This window comes from Apteryx mantelli, chromosome 3 (genome assembly GCF_036417845.1).
Source record: "Apteryx mantelli isolate bAptMan1 chromosome 3, bAptMan1.hap1, whole genome shotgun sequence".
Taxonomy (NCBI): domain Eukaryota; kingdom Metazoa; phylum Chordata; class Aves; order Apterygiformes; family Apterygidae; genus Apteryx; species Apteryx mantelli.
This window is the reverse complement of record NC_089980.1, coordinates 109750589-109777679: the sequence shown is the minus strand read 5'-3', so window position 1 is coordinate 109777679 and position 27091 is coordinate 109750589. Positions and strand designations below refer to the sequence as shown.

Genomic DNA, 27091 nt, shown 5'->3' with positions numbered 1-27091 from the left:
GCAAACTGTACTGGGAACAACTATGTAACCTCAGTGCTAAGAAACCAATTGCAGGAGGAACCTGAGCCTGATTCTCCTGCATCTGAGGATGTGGATATTATAACCACGATATGGATAATTTCTATTTCTTCTGTCCAATGAATATTTCAGGAGTTAGAAAAGACTACTAGAAGACAGATGATACTAGAAGACAGAGAAAAAAAGAAAACCTTATATATCCAATACCTCAGTGATTACTATATTCTTCAAGGATACAACAGATGTGAGCTTGAATATTTGCATTGCAACAGTTAGTAAAGCTGAATGCCTAATTGCTAGACAATTAGGAAAATGCAATGTTAACAAAACAAACGTTTAATCCATGCTTGGCTTTGGTAGCAAGCCTCTTCCAGGTACTGACATGTCTTGAAAATGCTAACAAGATGAAACCTGCAAGAAGAAACACCCAGTCTGAAAGGCCTTCATAGGGAGCATTTCTGCACTGGAAGCCTTCAATTCTCTAAAGATTAGGGCACCGAGTGTGACTGTATCTCAGTGCAGCCTTATAAGACAATTGATAAAGGTGCCAAAGAGTTAAGTATCTAAAACTTCTGTGAATCTAGTTACAAACTGAGATCTTTACTTATTCATTTCTTGAGCTGGACTTAGTTTGACAACAGTGCAAGCATGCTTTCAGGAGGACTGGACTGTAAGAAAGCTGGTATTCTGCATAGTGTTAATAAGAGTAATTCAGTCAGGAACATAGATCACTATATAATTGGACAGATTCATTTGGCAATTAGGACACTTGCATTTAGGTGTCTACACATACTATGCAAAGGCATGACAGTTTCCAATTATAGTCAACTGAGATGTAGCAGAGGATTCAGTTGCTGAAACATGCGCCACTTGCCATTGAGCTGCTCTAGGATATCCACATGAACCTGGCAGATGTAACACAGGAAACCCACAACTTTCTGGAGTTGGCAGCTGAAGGTCATGGGGGATATACAACAGCATGTAAAAAGGACTAGTCGCCTATTTGCAGGCAACTGAATAGCACCGCTCTGCCATACAGTCAATGCAGCCCTGAAAGGGATTCACCTCACCCTGAAGCGGCCCCCAGGGCTCCATTCAGTTTCCTAATCATAGGCACCTACTGAATTTCCCAAGCTCTATTGCCTTACCTCCACGTGTGATTCCAGAAAAGCACAGGTGTGTTACAGGTCCTGTACCATTTCTATGAACCCTGGCTGGATGCTCTGGAGACATATGTGAATGCCAGGGCATCTCAAACAGCACTAAGAATCTATATTTAGAAAAGCATCTGGTCAGCTAAATAGCTCCACTAATTCTATCGACTAGATGTTCATTAACGACAATGGGAGCTTAGATACTGAACTCACATGTAGACATGTAAATCTAGGTCCTTTGCTTTAAAAAGAATTCCTGCCCTTGTCACAGTTTTTAGCTCTGAACATCTTCATGAAATATGGTGACCAGTATATTTTCAGCAACAGAGTGAGTAGGTTTTAAATCTAATAAATAAATAAATAAATAAATAAAATTATGTATTTTATATTACACAAATTATATTTTTTTCCCAGAAGTCCCTTATATCCTCAAATCATTCATTCCCATACAGGAACTCGGAAAATAATTCCAGAGCCATCCTGCTAAGTATTTGTTAGCTGGCTGTATCTTGTTCTTATTGAATTGGGTAATCAGAGGGAATGGTAAATGCATGATTGAATTTCTGCTGGGATACCGCGTCACTGATGGCTGACTTGGTATGGAGGGCATTACTCTTCTACTGCATATCAATTGCTTCTTTTTGCCATGCATGACTTCCTCTGGAGTTTATATATGATTAATCCATGACCTATACTCAACCAGACAATTCACTTTATTCTACTTGACATTTGAAATTATATAAATATATGTTTTCTCATGTCTACCCTGAATATTAAGTTTACTGGACTACTGATTACGAAAACGAAATATTTTTTTTTGACCTAAAATTTTTAAAAGTGCATTTTATCCTCATAAGACATGACTGCTATAGATAGCATTTAAAGATTTTTCTTGACATGTTGCCACAAGATTTCAAAAATTCTAGTGGAAACAGAAAGCTTGACGGGACCAATGTTTTGTAAATTGCTTAGAGAATACAACGGTCACTGTGACACAAGACGACAAGCAAGTCAGTGCCTGCAGCTGTATTTTAAATGATTAAACACAGGAACACAAGTTTCCAAATAATAACTACAAAACAGTCTATGAATAGAGCTAGTAGGTCCAACTGCATATTGTCAGATAAGTCAAATATATCATGCACACATGCAGGCTTGACTGTTGGTATGTAAGATGCATAGTCAGGATAAAAGTCTTGGACTTGATCATACTATGAATTAATTTATTTTATAATAACAATAAAAAATATGTGAAGTAACATTCTAGACTATGTATTAAGAAAAAAATCATAAAAACTAATTTAAAAATCAGTTTCTTCAATTTTTCATTCATTCATCACAATTATGAGGATGGACTAAACAGTTAAAACTTTGGTTTTATTTATTTTACTGTTAGGTTTTCAAGTAAGTGCAACATTTTGCTGTATTTTGGTATCAGAATAATGGAAGTTGACATCAGAATAATATCTAGGAATTTGACTTCAGCTGATAAACACGGCCAAAGGAACTTGTGTATCATTTTTTCATCAAGGAGATTACTTTACTGCTTGGCAAGTATCTCATTACATAAAATTAAGAACAATGCAAAGCTCTTTTACATTTACTCGGCAAGTATCTCATTACATAAAATTAAGAACAATGCAAAGCTCTTTTACATTTGCTTTCTTTAAGAGTTGTAGTGACAGGCAATATTTGCAGCTGTAGAATTTGAAGGCTATTGCATAGTTGAAGAAATCTATTTATTAACTTCTTTGTTTGTCAAAAGGGCAGTAGCATTCTGTTATGTCGCTTTGAAGTTAAGAAAAACTATTTTAATAGGTTTTGTGAACTTACGTGACAGAAGTTAATCCCTTTGAATTCTAATATGGCAAACTGTTTCCGTAAGTCTTAAACCGCATAGGATATGACAAAATTAGTGTCCTCTATATATCAGTGGATCTGATGAGTATCTGATTAGCACAGTGTCTGAAGCTTCCTTGCTAAAGAAAACTGTTTAATAATTCTGGTTTAAAATTTACACAGACTTTTTGATGAAAACTGTGCTTATTTTGGCCACTGGCAATGCTTCTCCAATACTACCGCCTACAGAGTCTTTTATATATTACATTGTCCCTTTAAAAGGGAATACTATCAGGCCTGTTCAGAAATCTCATAACTAACTCTGAAATTATAGGTCTTCTTCATTACTCTACAAAATCAAGTAAACAATCTAGGATGTAAATGTCATATGCTTAGTACCTAGAGGAATTCGAGCTTATGTAACAGATACCTCAGTGTACCTCAAAGTCAGAGGACCTATCTCAACTTTGAATTTATTTTTGTTCAGATACTCCACCACTTTAAGTGACACTATTTATACCAAGAAGGAAGACTTGATTTGATCCATTAAAACAAGTGACAAGAAAATGAAGAAGAATGAAAGGTGAGGCGCAAGTGGTTAGATGCTAGGAGAATACCGTAAGAAGATGTTATTTATAGCTGCTGTGTTCTTAAACTTTCCTCTAAATGTTCATTATGGGCCACTGCTGGAGACAGAAATACTGACCTCACTCAGGAGGTTTTTTTTTTTAATAGAGGAATAAGCAGCAGAGATACAATTTAACAGAGATTAGAATATAAATGCACACATTCATTATGGATAAAATCTCTGTATTTTTAAAGTTAACGTTTCCTAATTATTAGTTATGTAGAAGATATTGTGATCACATATATAATAATGATGTACTACAGATCAAACTATCTGTCTGCAGCAACCGGGTTTTAGACTATTGCTTTTTCCCCAGAAAGCATCATCAACATTCAGTCTTGGCCACTTTCTCTCACAGGAGTATATCACACGGAATCCAGTAGGTTTACTGAATGCATGCAAGAGAGCTGAAAAAAAACCAGGTCCTTACAGATTTTTTCCTCTTCAGAAACCCCTTGAGATTTCTAATTACAGAGTTACTCACTGGGCCAAATGGAGTAAACTCGTGTTTGAACTCATGCAGCAGACTCTCCTACCATTAGCTGAAGTGCTGGGAACTGGAGTCTTTTGTTGGTTTTGAATGCTGTGTTAATGAAATAACCAGCCTGAAATAACTGCTGCTCTGGGCTGAAGCTTACGGTTTCAGTTCTTAAGCTGAAGACAGTTTAGAGTTGTCTGGTACTTCAGTTGCAAACTTTAAGTAAAATGAACAAAAGATTTTATTAATATAGTATTTCCTTTTGGTGTCCTCAAAAACATAGCTACTTTAAAAAGTTCATTAACTACTTCTTCCATATTCCTAATTCTTGTGGGGAAGGGAGATGCTAACTGAGAACTAACAGTATGCTAGATCTTGGCAGTGTCTGGTTGTCATTTGTGCACCTCAGAATTTGGGCTGATTTTCCTGTGTTACTGTTATAGCTGTGACCTTTTCAAACCAGTGAAACAGAATTATCCGTTGCTTCTTGTGACATTACACTCTTAGAAGAATTCCTGATGGCAATGTTCACATTATGAAAAAAAGACTCTTGCATAATTTTCCCAACTCCTTTTCATTTTATTACAACCACTTCTATTTATGGTAGTATAAATTAATCATTTTTTGTTTGTTTAGCTTAGTGTTACCTTTAGGAACCTGATGCACTTGAAGAACCATCCTGTTAGGAGCACTAATGGCTTTAGACAACACAGTACCCCCAGGAAGTGGAGCCTTAGATTACACTAGAATAAATGCATTATTCTGACCTACCTTACAAGGCTTTGTTCCATTCAGATCTGATTTCCAACCTTCCCCTCTCTTACTTGTGCTCCTCATGGGTCCTTGCCTTCCCAAAGTCGGTCTTAAATCTCAGGCATCCTCCTACTGCACTTCAGTCCCCAGTGTGCTACCTACCTGCTAGACCTCTTGACCTTTCTCCTAGAAATGCAAGTCCTGGCTCTTGCTTGGGCAATGTGGAATATACAGTTTCCTCTGAGTGTGCCAGACAAAAAAGTACCTGTGTACAACTTGCTGAATATTAATTGCTTGAATGCAGCCTATAGGAATTGCAGGGTAATTGAAACTGCTTACTCTCTACAAAAGAGGGACAGATGACCTTATATGTACCTCAGATAAGTTCTGTTATGAGGACAATTCTCAAGGAGCAGCAGGCATGCAGTAATCTGATTAGGATAGGCTAGTCCCTTAGGGCCTTAGTTGTCATTTGCACTGCACCCTAACTCAGGTGTTGAATGGAAGTAGAGGGTGCTGTTTCAAATGATAATATTGCCCTCACTGAGTCCTGACTGAAGCGGGTGGAATTCTTTTCATTTTCCTTAAAAGGTATGATTTAATATAATTCTTAGTGCAATCCCCTGAAAACATTGCTCAGTATTTACACTTTGGCAATAAACATTGTAAGAGCTGGATCAAATGAGGACTGTGGATATTGGTCTATATGAGCAAATAAAAGCATATTCCATAACTGATCTTGTTCACCCTGGGTTTCTTCTACTTCTAATTTAGTTTTCCAATCACTGGACACTTGTTGGGCAGCCCCAACTTCTAAAGTTTATCCATGATGTACCAAATCTCTGTGCTGCCTGAGAAACCATTCCATGCTTGGTGGTTTCAACCGCTGCTCAGTGGGACATATCACCAAACACTTTGAGAATACTTACATACTGATTTGAACATACTCCTTCGCCTCTCTCATGTACATAGTTCAGAAAGAACCACAAATATTTTTAGTGTTTGTTAGACAAGTCAGTACTTGATTTCAGTCAGTTCATCTTTAATTTCCTCTAACATTTGTGGTCAGGATTGCCAGGGTATGTTCCTTATTGTGTCATTCTAGCTCTGCCACCTCATTTATTCACTTTGCCTGACTCCTTCAGGCACAATCCATACTACTGTCTGATATTTACCAGTCCCTATCATTTGGTAAAGCCCTATTTGTCCTTACTCTTTGTTATTCTCCTCTGCTGTCTCTTTTTGCCTCATCAATTTCTTCTGTTCTTTTCTCTCCCTTCTTTCTTGCATGTTCATTAGTCTCCATCATTTAATTTCCCTTTGTTCTCTCCTGGTCCCTTGAGCCATTCATTGTTCTCTTGTCTCTTTTTCTTTTTGATCCAATAACCACCATCAATCCAGAGATGAGATATTCAATCTTGATAAGCAGCTGTTTTTTAGCAATTCGCCATCCACTAAAAGTGCAAACTGCGCTTTGAAAAATCTCATGATAATTCATTACTCTGGAAGAGTAAGGTGAAATGCAGGGCAAAGAGTTTGGCCAGGATCCATAGTCCCTATTCACAAAAAAAAAGCTTTTAAACGAAACGGAGAGAAACCTTTCCAATGTGTTCACCAGGTGGAGGAATTACTAAGAGGATGACAATGTACAAGAAACAGTTTTCTGTGGCTCAGATATAAGCTATCCGTACTTGTAATAGTGTCCAAAAATTCAAATCTGTTCTGGAACTAGAACACAGGAGTTTTTACCAGATGAATTACCTGTTTTATGTACAGCACATGTTCTGTTGATCAGTGTCCTGAATCCAGATGGCATTACATTTTAAAACCTCACTTGAGAAGAGAATTCAAAGTTTAAAAGTTCATATAAAAAGCCCTGAAAAGCTGTTGCTGCAGAGGCAATACAGCAAGCGCACTCTTACATGGAATAAAGAATTTAACAATGACTTTCCAGAAGCTACATACTCTTTAATTTGAGTCTATCAATTGCAAGTGCATTCTGTAATGGGATTTTGAAACTGCATCTATCTGCTGGATGAGGACTGTAAATCAGGTCAAAAGCAGTTCAGCTTGTCAGTTCTGTGCTTGAAACTCACTCCATAGGCACAACAAGGGAGGTTGGACCTTGGCTGGTAGTTTGAAAAGGAGGTTATTTAACAGTAACTGGAGTTCTTCAAAAGATGTAAAGAGAGTTTCCAGAAGGAAAAACATGAGCTTGTACAACATTATATTGGATCTAAGAGTTGCAGAATAGAGGGTGAGGGCAGCCTTGCACACAGAGGCCCTTCAGGCACTTACAGGAAAAGTCCCTGAGCTTGAGGGCTTGTAGCACTTCTGTACGCACATTGTTGAATATTCATTTATAGAATCCTCGAAGAAGAAAACAGCCAGATTCCTACATGAGGTAAACCCAAGACAGGCAGACTGAGGGTAACATGTTGGAAGAAAGACTCAAAGCCAGGAAGAATAGAAACTTGAAGATTATTAGAGTGATGTTGGTTATTTTATCATCATTCTCAGTGCATCCCTACCCAATAGCCAGTGAAGTCAACAGGAACCTCTCCATTAGTGTCAGTGGAAACTGGATAAGGTCTTGAATGGTTACTACCTCTGAAGTATACTCAGAAGTGTACTTCTGAGTTCCTAGGTGTATTTCTCAACATACTTCATTATGGTGAGCCTGAGAACTGAACTAACCGCAAGCTCACTATAATACTGTTCTGGAATGCTTGCTGTCCTCTCAGTATCTGACAATGCCCAAATGTCCATGTATTGGGTCCAATGATTGGAAAAAACTGAGAAAAAATGGTGTTGAAAATAAGCTCAATTAGAAAATACCGTCTAATAATTAATAGTTTTAAATGGTTTAATTTTTCTAACAGAAAGAACCACCACTTACTTTCTTAAATAAAATCTATTTTGTACTTTGTGTGTTTATTTAACGTTTCACCCATACATTACAAAATACTGTGTTTTTCTGCCAGGACATTATCTCTTAACTCTAACTAACTAACTCTAACTGGTTCCAGGATTCACACAAACTTATTCTTTTGCATTTTTGTGTGCTTGCTTGACTACAGAAATGAAAACCAAAAGCAAATAAAGGGAAAATGCTTCCTGAGATGGATTTTTTAAATCCATCCATGGAACATTCTGTACATACAGTTGTTTGGAATAGAAGGTACTTCAGGAAAGAAATAATCCTATACCCAAAGGAATCAGCTGGAGCTCTTCTCTCTGGGTGCAGATCAAATAGTGGAACAGTCAAATTCAATTACACTATTCTTCCTATAATGTTTTATTTGTTGAAGTTTGCCTTAATGTCCTGCAGCCTTTGGATAAAAAACAAAGCTGCTAATAAAAAGATTTTACAGCTTTTCCATACCTCGTTCACAATAGGTGCCAGTTGTTCCAAGAGGACAGTGACATGTGTAGCCATTTGGCAGTGGCACACATGTACCACCTTGTTTACACAGATGTGGGGGATCGTGCTCCGGATCACATATCGACATAGTTTCTGTGCAAAATGCACCTTTCCATCCAGTCAGGCAGTCACAGCTACAGTGCATAAGTGAAAGAAAAGAATCCAACATTATTACCAAAAGAAACCAACATTTTAGTAGCAATGTAGTCAAGATTTTTAAGTTTGGATACCTATATTTAGCCATCTGAGACAAAATGGTTATCAGAAGAGTGTAGTACCCAGGTTTCTCACTTAGCTTTTTGATATGCTTATTTTATTGCAAGAAAATTTTATCTAATCAGAAACATTATATTTTTAATATTTGAGTCGCAATATTAACATCCAGAAAAAAACAGTCAGGCTCATGGCTCTTTTTTGTATTTTGCTCTACAAATAACTCAAGAATGCCTTGGCTTCAGGATAAACTAGGGGGAGTCACAAGTGGAAATAAAATGGAAAGAAAAGCAGTGAAGTGCATCTATAAAATTAAACCCAACCATCAGTATAAGGAAACTACTGACTTACTTCCAAATTTTAACTAGTAACAGGAGTCTGTCAGCAACTGCCTCTCATTTAGCTATTACTAATTTGTTAAATTCTTACATGTTGCACATCAGAGGTAGGTTTAGGGTAGCATTTGATGGAAAAGAGGATAGTGGATTCCATCATGAATGAAATGGCAATCTGAGTGTCATATATTTCGGCTATAAGTCTATGCCATCATCAAATTGTCTAAACTGGCTGAATCATTGGACTAATGAGTGTCTACTAGTCTTTACCCCCTTCTTTCATCCAGATCAGGAGAATATAATAAAAAAATACAAACTAATCTGTTAATTTAAGATTAGTACAGATGCTACAGAAATTCTACAATATAGAGAGTATTAAAAATGCCCTCTTTATTAAAAACAAAAGTTTCAAAATAGTTCAAATGAAATATGTTATACCTATTTATATTTTATAACCTAGTGGCACTCTGTGATATATAACTTGTTTCCCTGAATAGAAGTACTTATTGATTTTTCCACAGAAGTTTTCTCTTTCAAGGCTACAAATGAAATCTCATATATTTTGATTGATTCTTAGCCCACATCTTTTTGTATATGTGCATCTCTCTTGGATTTTTCTTCAGACTCACTGAGCTATACTTTCTCAATTAATCAGCCCACTATTTCTAGGCAAAACATATTGAGGAGTCTGTGAAACTCTGCCTTATTTCAGGTATGATCTGTAACTATATTTCATTTTCTAGACTGTTCAGATACATGGCACAATACTGTTTTTACTGTTTTACTAAACCTTCAGAACAGACAACATGAAAACAAAGCCCAGCCACCAGCCTCTTCAGTTTGATAAACAGCTACTTGGAATGAAGGAGAAAAGAGGACAGGACCTTGCAAAAGCAAAAAACCCTCAATTCATCACAGTTTAGCACTAGAATGTTTTCTGTCTCAACTGTAACTGTTATACTTTGATGCATAGAAGCAACTGAGAAGTAATTGAGTGGCATATAGAAATGTCCATTTCTTGTACTGTGAAGTAGTGTTTGAAGCTGAAGCTACTGCTGTTGGGCAGCATACACAAAGGTTCTTCCCTTTTCCCTTGCTGAAGTCTGCATAAGCCTGTTTAAGATCCTTTTCACAATTGTCTTTAACAGCCTAATAAATGTTAAAAGTTATTTAAATGAGTTGAAAACTATTTACACAGAGCTGAACATGTTGTTTGCTGTGGCCTACAGCAGCAAAGTTCTATGAACTGGTACAATCTCTTCTACTTAACACTCCTAATCAAGTTGGACTGGGGTTGAGAAGTTTGGATCCAGCATTTCCTAATCTTTAGAGAGATAAGGGAAGAGGCAGCACTACAAACCCTTTCATCACATGCCCTGTCATGCTCATCTAGTTTTCTTTATACTTTGTTTGGTTGCATGTTGTTGTTTTTCCAGAACAGAAGAACCTGATGGCTTGCTACATCACCAGTGCCTTTATTCTCAAGAAGTTAATGACCCATTTCTTTAGATGCAAGAGGTGGAATTCATTTTGCAATCAAGATACCTAATTTCACCTATTTATATATGAGCTAGAGGATGGATTCTTTTGCCTAAACATCAACATTTAGTGTTATTTTACAGCTGGGGAACCAGAGCACTGTATATCCCACAAACTAATATGTGCATAGGATACAGTCAGCTTATGACTGTAATGACAAGAAGCCACATTCAATTACCTCAACTTAGACATTTAATGGCATCTGCATGCCATGGTGCATCTGCGAGATCTGTGTGGAACTAGCAGGTAAGAAAGAAGATCTGCAGAAGACTTGTGTTCATCTGGACCACCCCACTGAGTCCAGGAAAGGTACCACAGAATATATGCCATTGGAATGCATTGCTTAGACAGCTGGAAAGGCCTGGACCTCCACTGACTACAACAGGATCTTACACACTTAGTTCACCTGGAGACACTTTAAATTTAGGTGTCTTAAAAGCTAAATCTCACTGCAAGATACTTTGCTATTTTCAGGTTTTTGAAAAACAGTTAAAAGGAACCTTCTATACTCTGGCTTTTAGAGTTTCTGAAGAGCAATTACCAAAATGTCTCTTAATTCTTCTATAGCATATTTTTAGGTAGAGAAAGGATAGGAAGGCTTTTAACTTTGATAGCTTGCCTCAGAGGAAACTGGATAATCTTGAATCCCCTAATTTTGCAAAGGATTTTCAATGAGCTGCACTGCACAGCATATATATGGAAAGGTGGACCAGTGCAGGAAGCAAGAACTCTCAAATTCACAGCTCCCAGAGAAATAAAACAAAAGATCACTTTGGATTCTGAAAATCTCAACTACTACTTCAGGTTTTGTAACCTTTGTATTTAGGAACTTTGAGTATGGTTTATTTTTGTCAAATATTTGTTTGTTTCTTTCTTTCTTTCTTGTCAAACATTTAGCAGTATCATACTCTAAAGTTCACAGAATGGCTTTCCAGTTTCAAAGTCCCAGAACAAGACCAAACTGAGCTCTGAAACAAGTAAAAGTTCCTGTACAAGTAAGGACAGCAAGTTTATGTCACTGTTGATTAAGGACCTAAACCTGAAATCTATTGTATCAAAATATAGCATCTAAAAATTCATGAAAATTAACTTCATTTTATAAACTTTATAAGCAGTATGTCTGTATCTCACTACACAAAATCCTTACCACACATAATCAAACTGGAAGCATTTCTTTACCTGTATAGGAAAATAACGAAAGGTCCTAAAGGATTTCTGAGGAGTTGGAAAGTTTGCTTACATTTGATGTTGTTTCCTACACTAAACGAAGAGCATTCCTACATTAAATGTAGAAAATGTCATGTTTAAAATAGGTCAATGTTAACAAACCCAGAACTTTCCATCTGCAAATGTGGTATCAAGTCAGACAAATTAACTTGTAGCAGTAAGGAAGGGATTCAGCCATCCAGATTCAGGTACCTAAATTTAGACGTCTGCATTCAAATTGGGTGTCTACTCAATGGAGATCAGAGGGTCAATGAGCTTACCTAATTAGTTAGGCCAGCTGAGACTGGGCAAATGTCTGGTGCCATTTGAAACTCCCTGCAGTATTTCATCTGGCCTCCAGCTACTACTCCAGAGGGTCATGAGTCTCTCCTAGGTCCTGTGTCACATCTGTGAACATTAGGTGGATATCTCAGATACTGCAGGACATTGGCCTGTACTAGCCAACAGGCCAGTCCAAACTACTGGAGATTTCTTAATATATTTATTAAATGTATCATATTGGAATTGAAAGACATTGAGCAATGAAGGGGATCTCTTAATAAAAGTGGCTTTAAACTGAGGCAGTGGAAAACTAGAGCATTAAGGAAAAACAGTCTATCTTCAGTCTAGAAGGCAAAAAGTGAGACAGAAAAAATTACAGTTGTAAGGAAATTAACTATTTTTTAAATGAAGAGAACAACAGAACACTGCAAAAGTGCCCCATTAAATAAGCCAAATTGGATGAGAATTTCTTAGAGAGCAAATCCACTCAACAAAAGTAAAACCTTTTATTGACCAAAAAGACAAAAATTAAAAAGAGAAATGCCTTTTCCCTTACAATCTATAAAAATACGTCCTTGCATTGAAAATTGAGTCTAATTGGATCTAGTTTAACAGTGAAACTACAACAGCTCTCATTTTATGAGGCATTCCTGTACTATATAAAGATATGGTTTAATGGCCTAAACCTAAATGACTAGTGCTATTTGAAAAGCAACAGGGTACTGAAAAGCCTGCATGAGGCTTGGAGATATAACAGAGGGCTTCTGTGAGACCTGAGCTCCTCTGAAACAGCAGCTGAAGGCCAGATGGTCTACCCAAGGATATCTATATGTTTAGGCAACTGAATCCTACCCATTATGTCTCATGTTCAAAGTACACATAAGACATATTTTGTCTCTTATTTCAGCAACATGCAGTAGCCATAACACATCCTAGACTATCTTGTTATAAATAATTTTCTATTGTATATGCTTCTGTGCCATAAATAAAATAATGGAGGATATTATTGTCCCTTGAACATAAGATTCATTTTATTTTTCAGATCCTTCTTCTTTATTTTTTTAAAACATAGTATTCTGCTCTGATGCTGGGCAGAATGTAAAGCTCACTGCTTTTCCTTTTGTGCTTCTATATTTAACTCAAAGCATTATCCCTATAGTAACTGAATCTACAGTTTAATGGCACTGCATACTTTCTGGTGGGTGGTGAAAGCAAGGCATAAAAATAGCTCAAAACAACAACAAAAACCTCTGGAGAAAGATCACTGAAGGAGACTAAAAGTATTTTAACACAAATCCAGTTCCCTCAAGGACTCTGCTCTTCAGAGGAAGAAGAATCTACATACACAGACACTCCACTGTGTACAGTCTGTATTTGCCTTCTTATCTGTCTTGCTGTCTGCAGTGTTTTCAGACAATGTCTTCAAATGTTTTATATCAGTGCTTCTTTAAAAAAAAAATTACACAAATAGGTGTAAATAAATGAACGCATGTGGGGAAGCACATGTGGGGAAGTAGATAATAATTAACTAATCTTGGCAGATACTTTTAAAACCAGGAGTGCTCCTCAGCTGAAGTTTTATAGAAGAGTTATAAAGTGTTTGAAAACAAGATTAATTAGGATGAAAATGCTGACACACAACAGCAGTGTGGAACTGCAAATGGACCTCCTTCCTTCATGCCTTACAGTCTGGACAAAATATCCATCTAGACTTAGCAATAAGGCATGAAAGACCATAGACTTGTCATCTTCTGTGCCAGCTAAAGGTATTTCTGCCCCACCCTGGCCACTTATCTCATACATAGGCCAGCTGAACAGCTCATATGATGAACTGAGCTAGTTTGGACAATTTTGGTGTGAGATCCTTGCTAACCCACCTTGTTTTGTTTGAAATGGATTAAGAAAAAGCCTTACATGAGCAGGTCAGCCAGCAGATTTGGAAAGGCAATGGTGAATGAACGCTTGAGAATGGCATTAAGAGTGACCAAGGAAGGTGGATTTGAGAGACAGCAAAGTGTCCACACACAACAAGGCATAGAGAACTGTTTATATTAGAGACTGAGCAGGAGAGAAAATGGACGCATGCTAGGTAAGTGAGCTCCTAAGAATTTAAGCTGGCTCAGAACTTTGGGCATTCAGTGGTTTACTCCAAGAAGCGGTTCTCATATGAAAGTACTTATTTCCGGGAAACAGGAGGCACCTTTTTTTGCCTCATTAACCACATTCAGACATTAAGACATTCAAGCTCTCAGCAATTTTGGCATTTTGTTCTCTGTTAGCTAGGCTGCTCACTTAGTTCTAAAAAGTGCTTTTCTTAAAGAAGTTCTTCCCATGCATTTCATAGTAAGTCTGGGTGCCAGTGACTTTAGTGGGAGCAGAGCTGGTCCATGGTGGGATTTCCAGAAAAAAAAAAAAAAAAAAAGGTGTCCTAAAATAATTTTAGTATTTTAGGCTTGATTTTATTAGTGTAGTATTAAAATTCTCTGTGTAACTGAACAGGCCCCTCAACAGTTTCTTTTCCTTTCTCGTAATATGAGATGTTTCTGGACACTTTTGTTATCAAGATACTAAGTTACCAGGTTTATTAGTCTAGAGATTAGTCTATGTTTTAGTCCACAAAAATAATTTTATACTTACTAAACAGTAGAGCCACTTTCTATGCACTTCCCACCATTTCTGCATTTTATTAAACTGCATGGGGAATCTTTACATTGTCCAACACTACGACCAGCATTGGGGTGACCTTCTGGAGTCCCTGGTGATTTAAACTCTTGATTCTTGTTGGTGCGGACTTGAACATCAAAAACACAACCTCAAAAGTAGAAAGGAAAAAGAAATGAAGTTTAAAATAGATCCAGGAAGTCAAAACAAACCAAACAACAAGATAATGCCACCCCACACCAGAACATCTTCAATAGATGGAAAGCCATACCATCTCAAAGAGCTAAAGGTATGCTGGTTACTTTCTGCTCAGGCAAATGAGTGAATGATCGTAAGACCCTTTTTTTAATGAGAGGTCTAACAATAGAAGTCACTCCTCGAGAAACATACAAAAAGCAGGGTCAGTGACTGAGGGCTGATGTAGGTGCAATTTTGTGTTTACACCCACATGCACTTGCGGGAATGCACCTATATCAGACAAAGGCAGCCAAAAAAGAGAGAAAAAGGAGGACAATGGTCAAAAAGTCTGTTTAATGTAAAATACATAACAAACTAGAGAACACTGACTAATAGAATGCAGGTAGGGAATGTGGACTTGAATTTCTTTAAGCTGGAAAGGACCTCCTTTAGGGCAAGACCCAGATTCTCCTCTTCCTAAATGAATGCTTCAGTTCCTGTTACATAAAGATCATACAGCACATGACCACAACATTTTGAAGAATGTGCACCTTTAAGCCATTGCTCTCAGGAAATATTTCAAAAGTTTCATCCATACTAGTAAGCTAAACACTGCAAGGGCCTGTTACTTGGTCGTGCAGACAACTGACCCAGTCTAGTCACATCTATATTACTAAACTCTCACTAGCTTCCTGAACAGGACAGCTGCATCTAGACTACTGATTGTCAACTACTACTGACGTGTTAAGTTTTCCCAGACCAAAAAGATTTAATGGACCATGGTAAGAATTTATCTGTAGAGATGACTGAGTGTCAGTGCCCACATCATGCTCCAATGCTGTTTCATTTGCTAATACACCAGTAGCCCAAGAGAAAAGACGAGCCAAAGCTTCAGAGTGGAGCAGAGTTCAGCACACATTTCCTACTGGCTACCTCCAGGCAGCTTTTGGTTATCCTCTGGGCTTTCTGGGGATTGCCCTTTTGGAGATTCTTCACTCTTCCTAGTGACTGCACAGGATGGTTAGACTCACAGGTCTGACATTTTGTCAGTGTTTCTGAATCACTTTTTTGGGGTCCACATGCCTATTTACGTAGTGCGAAGCCAAGACTATGCTATATATGATATCTTTTAGGATCACACTCTAAGTACCTTTTCAAAATATATATGACTATCTAAATGATTAAGAGCTATGGATTTAAAAGTAGCCTTAGGCAGTTTGAAATGTCATCCAGATCTTTACAAAAATATATACCATTTTAAACTAAAAACCAGATTTTAAAACACTATAGTTAAACCAGTAAAATTATGTGTTTGGAAATTCTCATACCTTTCTAAACCTGATTTATACAATTTAGCTGAGATTTCATGAATTCCCACAATGCTCAAAAACATGAGAATAGCAGGTATTCAGAAGTGGATGCCCAAGGCTCTCTGTTCAGTGTTAGAAGCAGGGAAAGGATATGATATGAAGATTGTAAATAATTATCAAACTAGGCTATTTTTAAATTGCTTAATATGAATTTTTGCATGATTTGGTGAAATCACATAAAACCTGGACTTCCACTTGAAAGATACAGTGAATGTCCAATTGTGGTTATTTCTTCAGTTTTTATTACATAACAAGAACATATTGACTTTTTCCATTGTCTCTTTCACAGTTTGGGACTTCATTATTAATTTTATATTTTTACCTATTCAAGGATCGTGACAGTTCTGAGAAAAGTTAAATATAATTGCTTTGTGCCTCACACTTATTGCTATAATTCTCTTACTCATACTGAGTATGTTAGTACATTTATCAGGTTGTTTGACTTGCAAATACCTTTGACTATTTACAATTTTGGGACTTCTCTCTTTGACCATATTATCTTTATACAAAGAACTGATAGAGAACAGGGGTATTTTCACATTTCACTGACACAAGCAATTGTTGACACTTAGTAGCTCAATAAGTAAGACACATATTATTTGCTCAGAGTGAGAAGGTCATGTTTTCAGAGTAGTTTTACATATCCTAATATACTGCTTAAAATTTTACATTTTCCCATGAGCCTTCAGTGGACACTCACGTGTTATTCATTTTAAAATCTAGCTTTATGCATTAAGACATCTTATTCTAAGGCAATACTGTTTACATTAACTTACTGTTGACCAAATTATTCAAACTTACATATGTAAAAGTTGGACATAAAGATAAAAGAAGTAGAATCTGTAATCTTTACATTTCTAAATACTGAGATAGATATCTCCCTTTTAGCCCCAAGTTTCTGTTTTTTCCTTCACTCTTGGAATATAGCTGCCATTAGATTATCAGACTATTCTGATGAAGGTATATGAGATTTTCTCATTATGACATAATTGGTTTTGAACGAAATATAGTATCTATAACTTTCATAGCAAGATAACTATTTTAATTATAGTTAGAACAACTTTCTTAGGCAGGCTTTTTTCTTATTACACACAGTTTGTAGTTCTGTTTAAATTGCCACATAACTGGTAATTTAAAAACCCATGTTAGGCAATTTAAAAATAACCTAATTTAATGATTATTTGCAATCTTCACATCATATCCTTTCCCTGCTTTTAACACTGTTAGTTTTAGCCCACCACGTGCTCAGTAAATCCTAACTAATGTTTCATCTGCTTATCAGTAGCAGATAAAGCATGTTCTGTTCTCCTGAGTCTTGCTAGAGTACTAAGCAAAAGCAGCCCAGAGCCCTGTGTAAACAATGGAAAGCACAGTGAGTATTCAAGAACTGGTAAGGTCATCATGGAAAATAAATTGGCATTTGTGGTGATGGCTAGTTTAACTGTACCTGCATCACATCTAGGTTAGAAACAGTTCTTGTGCATTTGTAAACAAAGCATATAGTAAGTTCTAGAGAGATGTTTGTCTTGGCTTTATGAGTTCAGCTGAATTTTTCAGTTAATTTTCATATTTCTTCTAACGCTGTTAGTGCTGGGATGCTGATAAGGACTCAGCCTACCAATTTGAGCCCGTCATATTGCAAGCAGGCAGTATGCAATCTTCTGCAGAGGGATCAGCTAATGAATGCACCTTCTTTCTGACCTGAATTCCCTCTGCTCTCCTAGTTCTGGGCCTCTTTTAAGGAGAGACTGCCAACTGTTCTGAACAGTGGAAAGGTTTTCTGACACAGGCAAGTTTGCACTAGGAATTGAAAAGGAATTTCTGAATTAATTTCCATTTGTGAGTTAAGTTCAGTTTGATCCCAAAGATCATATTTTGATGTAAATTAGCTGAAATCAGACACTAACAAGACAGTGCACTCAAAGAGGATGTACTACCTTCTCATTTTTAATCATCTAGTGGATCCTTAGACACACTTAGAGTTTTCTGTCTGTAACTTTTTTTTACTGGAGTTTAATTTATAGGTTTCACCCCAGTCGAGCAGCACTCAAAAGCCACCAAAGAACTATTCAAAAATGGATTAAGAAAACTTCAGAGCTTGTCATAAAAAATATGACTTCATTATATGATTTTACTTTTTTTCTGATATATCCTTATCATGCAATATTTTTTCACAAACTTTTCACTAGTCCCCCTTACTTGCTTGTAAGCATTTGGTATTAATTCAACTAAAAAGTATAAGCAGCAAGCATTTTCAAGTAGAGGTACTAAGAATGCAGCAAGAAGCCTCTACACAGATAAGCTGTAGTCTATCTGAATACAGCACTGATTTCCACATTTCTAAAATCCTACCTGTCCTAAAGTGCTTTCTTTTTTTTCCTATTTTTCTTGATTGTTTGTGAGTGTTGAGCAGTTCCCCTTAAAAGAGAAAATGGCCCACACAATGACTCCACCCAGTGCTGCTCTCAGCTGTGATCCAAACAACCAGAGCTTGAATGAATCACACTAAACTGTGATGCAAGAGGCAACGCTAATTAAAAGCTAACTCATAAGTCACTTTCCTATTGTTTCTGAGCATCTTCTGTTACACCTGTGTTGTAGGAACATAAAGGAAAGAAGTCTTTGCCCTAGCAGGCTTTCAATCTATTCCAGCTTATTAAGAACATAAGCTTTAACCACAATGCTATAATTGTATCCATTTGGATCTCAACTGAGTTCTGGGTTTATCTTATTTTTAAAATTGACCTCAGAAGATGGAAAACACAATCCCTGGCTCTCTCCATCAATTGCTTCTGCGGCTGGAGCCTGCACCCTGCTGTCATGGTAGCACAGAGCAGCAAACATGAGAACTTTCCTTCTGTTCCTTAGGTTTTTCTCCCTAACACCAGACTTTCTGCCTGTTTGAGGGATGTGAGGTTTGGAGATTCAACTGTAACTTCTGCCTTTTTCCAAATCCAAATTCACCATCTCATTTTGTGTAGGTGGGTCACAGTGATGAGTTGTGTTAGACCTGAATGAGAGTGGAAAGGTAGTTGGACATATACTCCACTTCAGACTGTCCATAATAAGCAGGCATAAGTGAGTCTCTTTGACCACATTACTTGCTGCTCCCTAAATTCCACAATGACTTTTTAGAGAAGCTGCAGTTACGTTCTGTTAAGATCTCAGAATACTCACAAAGCTCCCTTAATTACATTGTTACAGGACAATGAATACAGCATGTCATTTAGATGAACCATCTTAACATGATCCCATCTACAAAAGGCTCCTGTGATCCCACAAGGAGCTATGAACTCAGACACGCACAAAGTTCAGAGCACCTCAAACTCCACATGAACTTGGCTGCTTCATTTGAGCTCTACCTTAAGCAGTTTCTTCAGCTTCTCACAGGGTCTTAAGAAAGTTTCCAAAACTACTCAAGGTACCATTTAACATTCTTCAACCTATCAAAAGAATCTTTCAGTGCTGATCAACTTTTCCTCAACTTAAAAAACCCAGTCTTCTGACACCTTCTCTGCCTCAGTCCTTCCCTCTAACAACAGTGCTATCTGCCACTCATTTTTCACTAGATCCCAAACTATGCTGCTCCTTCTCTGGCTGCTCTGATAGAAATGAAGGAGGTTTCTACTTCGGTGCAGTCATAGAAATGCAAGCATAACTTTGTCTTTATCCTGGCTTTCCTGCAGTATATCTTGCACTACTAAAATCTTTAATTTTATCCAGCACCCAAATAACTGATGTTATGATGATCTCCTCACCTGTTCATGTCTTGCTTTTGCACCTCACAGCTGACAGAGTTCCCCTTCCTTTAAATCTTGATGGGATTGTCATCAAGCAGATACTGCATCTTCTAAGCCGCTCATACATTTTGGAAGTAGTGCTCAGACATTATAAGAAACTCCTCCTTTTTGCAATATGCCATCAAGATATAACAATCTGAACATTGTAGTAACAGACCTAAAACTTCTTCTGCCCTCCTAGTCCCTTCTCTCTGTTGCACCCTTAACTCTGCTCTCTGTTCTGTTCTTCTCATTCTCCTGCTTGCTGCCTTGACAGAGGAGCAGTGGCCAGGTGGGGATCAATGAAAAGTCCTGAGAAACTGCCTGCAGGACAACTGATGAACAGAAATGCTGCTTTGGCTGGAAGAAGTCACAGTTCTGATGAAGCATTTCCATCGCGAATGAAGAGATAAACTCTTCTTGGACTGAGTTACTACCTTTGATTTTTTTTACCCACTGCTCTGCAAAAGCCCAACACTTCTAAAATCAATAAACTCAATGAAAACAGGACTTTAAGAAAGAGTTATGAGTAGACTTATCTGCAGTTTATTAAAGACATTTATTTTCAGTTCCCCCCTCCCCCTTGGAAATTATCTGAACAACAGCTGCTGAAGGCATGCAGATAAGGGAGGAAATGGTCTGAAACAGTAGCTGTAGCGAGTAAAAATCCTGAATGATTGCACACTGTCACTGGGGACAGTAGGTCAACAGCAACAAAGCTGACCTCCATGTTTCTTGATCCAATAGTGATTGTTTACAAAGGGATAGATATACTCTTGTATTAGAAGCAAAATGGTTTAAATAAATCATGTCTTTAAAAGCAGCCAACAGCAGTTTCCCAAAAGTCTGAGTGGTTTAATCAACTATCTACTAGATAAATTTATCTTGACTGTCACTTCTAGAGTTTATCTGTGGGTTCCCTATAGCTCCAGACTGACTGAAGTAAAATAGTTCCAAATTTGCCTTTATGTTAGTGGTACTGCAGTTCCCACTATGGAGGACTATGGAAAAGATTTATTTCTGATACTGAGGACTGAGAGTTGAACCTGGGGAGATTTCTGAATTAGGAGAACAAATGAAATGCTGACTAGACAAGAAAAGCCTGCGGGAAATCAGCGGTACGAGAGTGTAGCTTCCTTGAAAGGCAATGTGATCTGGAGAACAAAGACAAGCTGATACTGGGAAATGGAGCACGGAATGAATTAGCAAGTATGGGCAACCTAATACTTGAATGAGAGAGACAAAGAGAAAACTGTTAATGTGCCACACATTTGACAACATTTTGAGATAGAGCCTTTTTTTTGGAACAGTAAGAAAAATGAATATATAGCATGTGAACTTAGAAAAATTCTTATTTTGTGGAAAAGTATTCCTCCTGCATTTGTAGAAATTTGGTCATCACAATACAGTTGCAACAGAAGGAGTCTGTAAAACTGGAAAAAAGGTTTACAGTTGAAGTGGAACACTAGAAATTCCTGCCTGGTCATCCGTATCATTAACATGTCTCTAAAGAAAGCCACTTGTTCTTCACAAATATTGACACTATTAAAATATTTATATAGACATTGCTTTTTATGATTGCCAATTTGCAAATTGTTAAGAAGCTATGAAAGGTGTAACTATGCAATCCCTACTTCCTGGAAAAGAGACATGATGATATGGTAAGTTTTATGACTTTCTGAGTGAAAACTTGATTGCCACATAATAAATCAAGATATCAAAGAAATCAGTGAGTTTCAAAAGGTAGCTGAGCTCTAGACTATCTTGAACAATACTTAAATATTTCAAGTCTGGAGAAGAGAAGGCTACAGGGGAATCTAACTGCTGACTTAACTACCCAATGGGTGATTAGAGAGGAGACTGCCTCAGACTTCTCTTGAATGTGCTCAGCAAAAGGATGAGATGCAACATTCACATGTTGCAGCAAGGGAAATTCCAACTAGATGTAAGAAAGTAAAGGTGGTGAGGCGGTTAATGATAAGAGCAGGCTGCCAGAGAAGCTGTGGAATCTCATTCCTTGGAGATATTCAAAACTCAGCCGGACAAAGCATGGAACAACCTGGTCTAACTTGAAACTAGACCTGCTTTGAGCAAGAGCTCAAACTAAATAACCTCCAGAGATCCATCCAAGGTATATTACTGCATGATTTTTATGAAATCATGATTCTTTGATTTGCATTCTCACAAAATCCCAGATGTAATCAAAGCTTAAGGTGATATATCTATTTAAAAACATATGAAAGAGCGGCAGTTCCCAGGAAGTTGGAAGCTCTGAAGACTCATTTGCATATGGTGGCATCCTGATAACCATCAACTACAACCTTGAGTAAGGGACCCAGAACACTATTAGAGAAGTAGGGTACTGCTGGGTTTGTCCTTTGCTACTAGAAATAAGAAGTAAATCAAGAAATCCATAGATGTCATTTGGGACAAGAAACAGATGGATTTACATTTGCATTCCCTTATTTTTATGCTTGTCTTTATGAACTTCATTTTGGGGAAGTTTCTGAGTTAGAAGAAAAAATAAGGTGCTGGCTAGAAAAGAGGCAGTTATGAGGTCTTAGTGGAAATGGAGTGTATTTAGTGTATGAAAGTGAATTTTATTGTTATGCTTGTCTTCCATAATGTGCTTCCAATTTTATAATTGAGAACTCAGATTACACTCTGCTACAGTAAAATGTTTTATTTTCATTTTAAAGTTGTCCAGTGTTTAAAATAAAGTCATGTGTACCTCATAAACAGGGAGCATATATTATCTCTACAGAAGTAAGGAATGAAAATAAGGAAGTGTTGTGAACAAATCCTTTGCATCATTGTTGATCCAACCGGTAGCAGTTGAATTAAGCTTTCTACAGAACTTCAAATGCCAGTTTGGAGGTAAGTATTATTATCTGTTAGATAAATAACTGAAATATTCCTTGCAGGGATTACTGAGGTCCATTCCAGCAAGTGTCACCCCGTGATGTCAGGAAGAAAACCCAGATCTTAACATGCCGTATCAGAAGGTAGCCTTCAGCATGAAAACTACTTCCCAAACCAGCACTGACAGTAACAATGGCTGGAATAGCTAAGAACTAGTTGGGTGGAGAATCTAAATCACCTTCCCATAAAGAAAGGAAACCCTTTTGGAGAGATGCTGTAGAACAGGCCAGGTAAAAAGAAGTTATAAGGCCATGTAGAACCTCCATTTTTATCAGAAACAGAAAGTACTAAAAATATTTAGCAAAGCCTTTGCTTGCATCATGTTTCATAGTCATCAAAGTGAAATAAGGAAAAAGCCACACATGAATCTCAGCCAAGCAGATTCTAGTTTTTCTTTTTTTTTTAAGACAACATTTTTGTATCACTATTTCATAGGCATCTGAAACAATCTGAGGCACGTTTTAACAGGAATTGAAAACAATACAGTCTTTACCTTGAAAACTGTTCTTAAATCTAGATCCCTTTGGTAGGAGTTCTGGAGTGTACTCATGGTAGCCTCCTAAATAAAACTGACTGAAGACATTGAGTCCAACCAGTCCCCCAGGAGAAGTGACAGTTCTGTTCTTCTGATCATCCACCTTTCAATGAAAACATTTATATTTGTTACAACAAAGGAAGCTACTCTATTTGGGAACTCCTAATAAAGACAATCCTCCAAACTTATCTTAACAGGGAAACATAAAAATAAGCATTTCTTAAAACTTTTAATTCAAAAAGTGAAAAAGAAACACTTTTACCTAAACGCCATCCTTCTAAAGGAAATAATTTCTTACCTTCAGCCAGCCTTTTTGGAGAGATCTGCCAAGATGGATGACATGAATACTGCGTGTCAGATCAAGTGGTTTACTAATGATTGAGGCTGTGCCAGAACCTAGATTGTAGCTATACACCACTTTGCCATTACGGAGGCCTAACACTAAGAAATCATCTCCATTCAGACCTGGAAAGACAAAAGTAGAATAGATACATATTCCAGGATTTAGTGAATACTGAAGCACAAAATATTCTCTCCAAATCCACTGAAAATTTATCAGTTTAGGAAAATTTTAGAAAGGTTTTAAAGTTTGATTTTTTTAATATTGCTTAACTTGTAATAAAATTTTCAGTATTTCTGTTGACTTAAAATAGCAACTGCAGAGATTTTTAAACATATCTGCAAGCTTTATGAAGAATGTTCTTTTTCCCCACAAAAGTAGTTTGGCGACATGCACCAATACTGATGAGTCTGGTGGATTTAGCAGTCCTTCGTGTTCACTCACCCTGCAACATGAATAAATTCCCAACATTCTCCAAAAGCTAAATCATACCTAAAAAAGGAAAATGAAATTCTGAGTTGCATCTGCATGAGAGAATAGCTCATGGCTTAATTCTATTCCAGCGCAGTTTCATGGCAGCCACTTTTCCTTTTAAATGACAATAATAATCTCAAGATTTTTCCCTGACCTATTTATTACTTGTTCTTGTGAGGTTGTCTTAAGTGTAGGCAGTGCTTTACAAGTACCACGCTATAAAAAGTCACATTTAAAGGAGTTTATGATATGTCTAATGTATAGCAAAAGAATAGGAATTAAAAGAACCCTAAATATTCCTGGTTATGTGTCGAAGGAAATGGATTTTTGCACTGGAATCTTTGAAGAGAAATCCTCTGGTCATGTAAGCAAAAGCACAACCACTGAAAATTAGAGAAAACATGATCAGTTTGTTTCTTCCTACAAACCCCAGTCCTCCTCTATCACACATCCTCTTAGTATGGTAAAAGAGCTGGGATATAAACAAAGTTAAAAAGGAAAAATGTTCTCAGTCTCGGATTAGGATATGCTGAACTGAAATTCAAAGAGATCTGAATTTCTTTTTTCAACCTTCCTGTGAATTCAGGCAATTCAGTGCCCAATTTTATGTCTGTAAACTGTGCTTTATTTGATGTTTTCTTCTATTTGCATAAGGCGCTCCTATTTTCTATTCTTTTGGGAGAAGGTACTGTCTCTTCCTATTTGTTTGCACAATGCCACATGGTGGTCCAGATTTCAGAAGTGTGTCTTGATGCCACTGCCCCAAGAGTGTGTCGAGTCTGCTTTATCTGCAAAAGATGAGGTGGGATTTTCCCCACGACAGGCAATGATTTGTGTATCTCCTCCTCCCACTGACACTGTGCATGCTGCAGTTTCATGACCAAAGCCTGCAATATTCCTGTCACAATCTTGTATGCTGTAAACAAACACACCGTATTAGCAAACAGAATCTGCCTTTTCTGTACAGATATTTGATATTTCTCTACAAATACTATTTCGATACAGCATGAATATATATATTACGAAAAGAGTATTCTGAAGAGTTTGAACACATTGCCATTTCAGAAAACGTACAACTACATTCAAGTTGAATAAAACTTAAAACACTGTTCATTTTCATTACAGTGCTTTGCTCATGACTGTCAGTGAAACCTCACTACCCTCAGTTACTCTGGCATGTTGCCAGTGAAGGATTTCCAAACTGCAAAAGCAGAAAGATTTTTCTCATTATCAGAGTTTCTGTTTTCAGCTGCAGCCACAACATACTTATGTGATTTGGGCTGCAAAACTATGGTAGGAACAATACAGACATAAAAAGCGTTATTTAAAATGCTGTCTACATTTTTAAAACACTTCCTTGGAAATGAAGTGCAGAGAAGAAATGCAACATTGGCAGTGTTCTAAAAAGTTAAAAAAATAAAATCCTAAAGACAGCTTTTATAGTTGAGAGTTGCTAATCACAGAAAGCAGTTAATGAACAAATTCCAAAGCTTAAGTGAAGTGTTGCACAGCCAGTAATCTTTTCCAAGCAAAAAAAACCCAGAACTTGTTAAAGTCAGTGGAAAGTCTATTGCTGATTCCAGTGGGCTTTGGATCAGCTATTCAGTCAGGTTGCTCTTTTAGCAGTGTAAAAGTTTTAATGTCTGACTCATGTCAGATATGGTTATAGTTTCAGCTAATTAAACTATACGTGTATTTCAGCATTTTCAACTTTTCTTCATCTTAGTATAATGGCTTGTCTTTTATATACAAGTCACAGAATCACAGAATCGCTGAGGTTGGTCATGTCAATCCAGCACCATGCTCGTCCTCTAAGCATAGTGGGCACATTGAATAACTGCTATCATGAACATCACTACCTTGTATTTTTATTGTAATGGTATTTCTTGCTCTATTTATAGTTATCCTGAGAAATGAAATGATGGATGTTTTCTTTGTTACAGGAAAGTGAAGCACATGGAACCACACTATTCAAGAAATGACACTATATGGGGTCTGATGTCAAAAATAATATTAAATAGCAGTCTGTATGAATGAGACAACTTTTAACTGTTCTGTTGTCTTTTGACTCTTTCGTCTTACTCCTTGTCCATACCAAGGGAGGAAAGAAAAACAGACTGTCAGGTAGACTTCAAAGAAATCAGGCCATCTTAATTCACATTACTTCTGTTGATTTCTGAATCATTCATTTAAGGATTCAATAAGGGTTGAATTCTACCCTCACATTAGTTTTACAGTGGAATATTTTTAATGACTTATTTTTTTCTTACATTAATGTAACTGCAAATAGAATCAGATCCAAAATGTTTTAACATTTAAAGTTTCAAGGTTATAAGTTAAGTGACTTAGCAGTCTTAGCTATGAACACCAACGTGGGTTATTTCATAGAGTATATATTACCATACAAGATGCATTTTTGGGAAGCTCATTTCCCCACTTCTTCTGCATCCGTATCTGTCATTAGCTCTAGAGTACTTTGTCACTGAAGTTTCTCTGGTCAGAACAGTCATATGTTTTCATTCTCTGAACTTTTCTTATTTAGTTTAGAATCAATTGTTTTGCACATTTGCAGCAAATACGTTGACTTCATTACAGTTAGCATTGCATATGCTGTCATTGGCAGAAATTCTTCAAAACAAAGATAATTTTAAGGGAGGGGGGGGGAACCAAGAATAGTATCTCTTTATCCCAAAGAGAGCAACAAAGAAAACTTGGTATTAACCAGTTTAAGCTATTTTCACTATGTCTGATTTTTAAATCCCCAGCTTTTGAAAATGTACACTTTTATATATTTATCTTTTAAATGCCTCACATTGTAAGACCCCAGTTACATCCTTTAAAAATCATTTACACTGAGAGCAAATGTTTAGTCTGGATATACATAAATAATCTCATGCTTGAATTGCAAAATTGCAAACAGCACACTCAGCAGCACTTGAATTTAGTTAATGTGTGCTCTTTGAA

General features: G+C 37.0%; 1 protein-coding gene across 1 annotated transcript in view; it reads right to left on the bottom strand.

Moving 5' to 3' along the window:
* Window positions 1-27091, bottom strand: part of EYS (eyes shut homolog) — a 956188-nt gene that overhangs the window by 21309 nt on the left and 907788 nt on the right. The window contains exons 43-46 of the mRNA XM_067294141.1: window positions 23612-23778; window positions 23272-23416; window positions 14507-14681; window positions 8256-8428 (exon numbers count right to left, since the gene is read on the bottom strand). Coding sequence (XP_067150242.1) covers window positions 8256-8428; window positions 14507-14681; window positions 23272-23416; window positions 23612-23778 — 660 coding nt within the window. The remainder of the gene's footprint in view (window positions 1-8255; window positions 8429-14506; window positions 14682-23271; window positions 23417-23611; window positions 23779-27091) is intronic.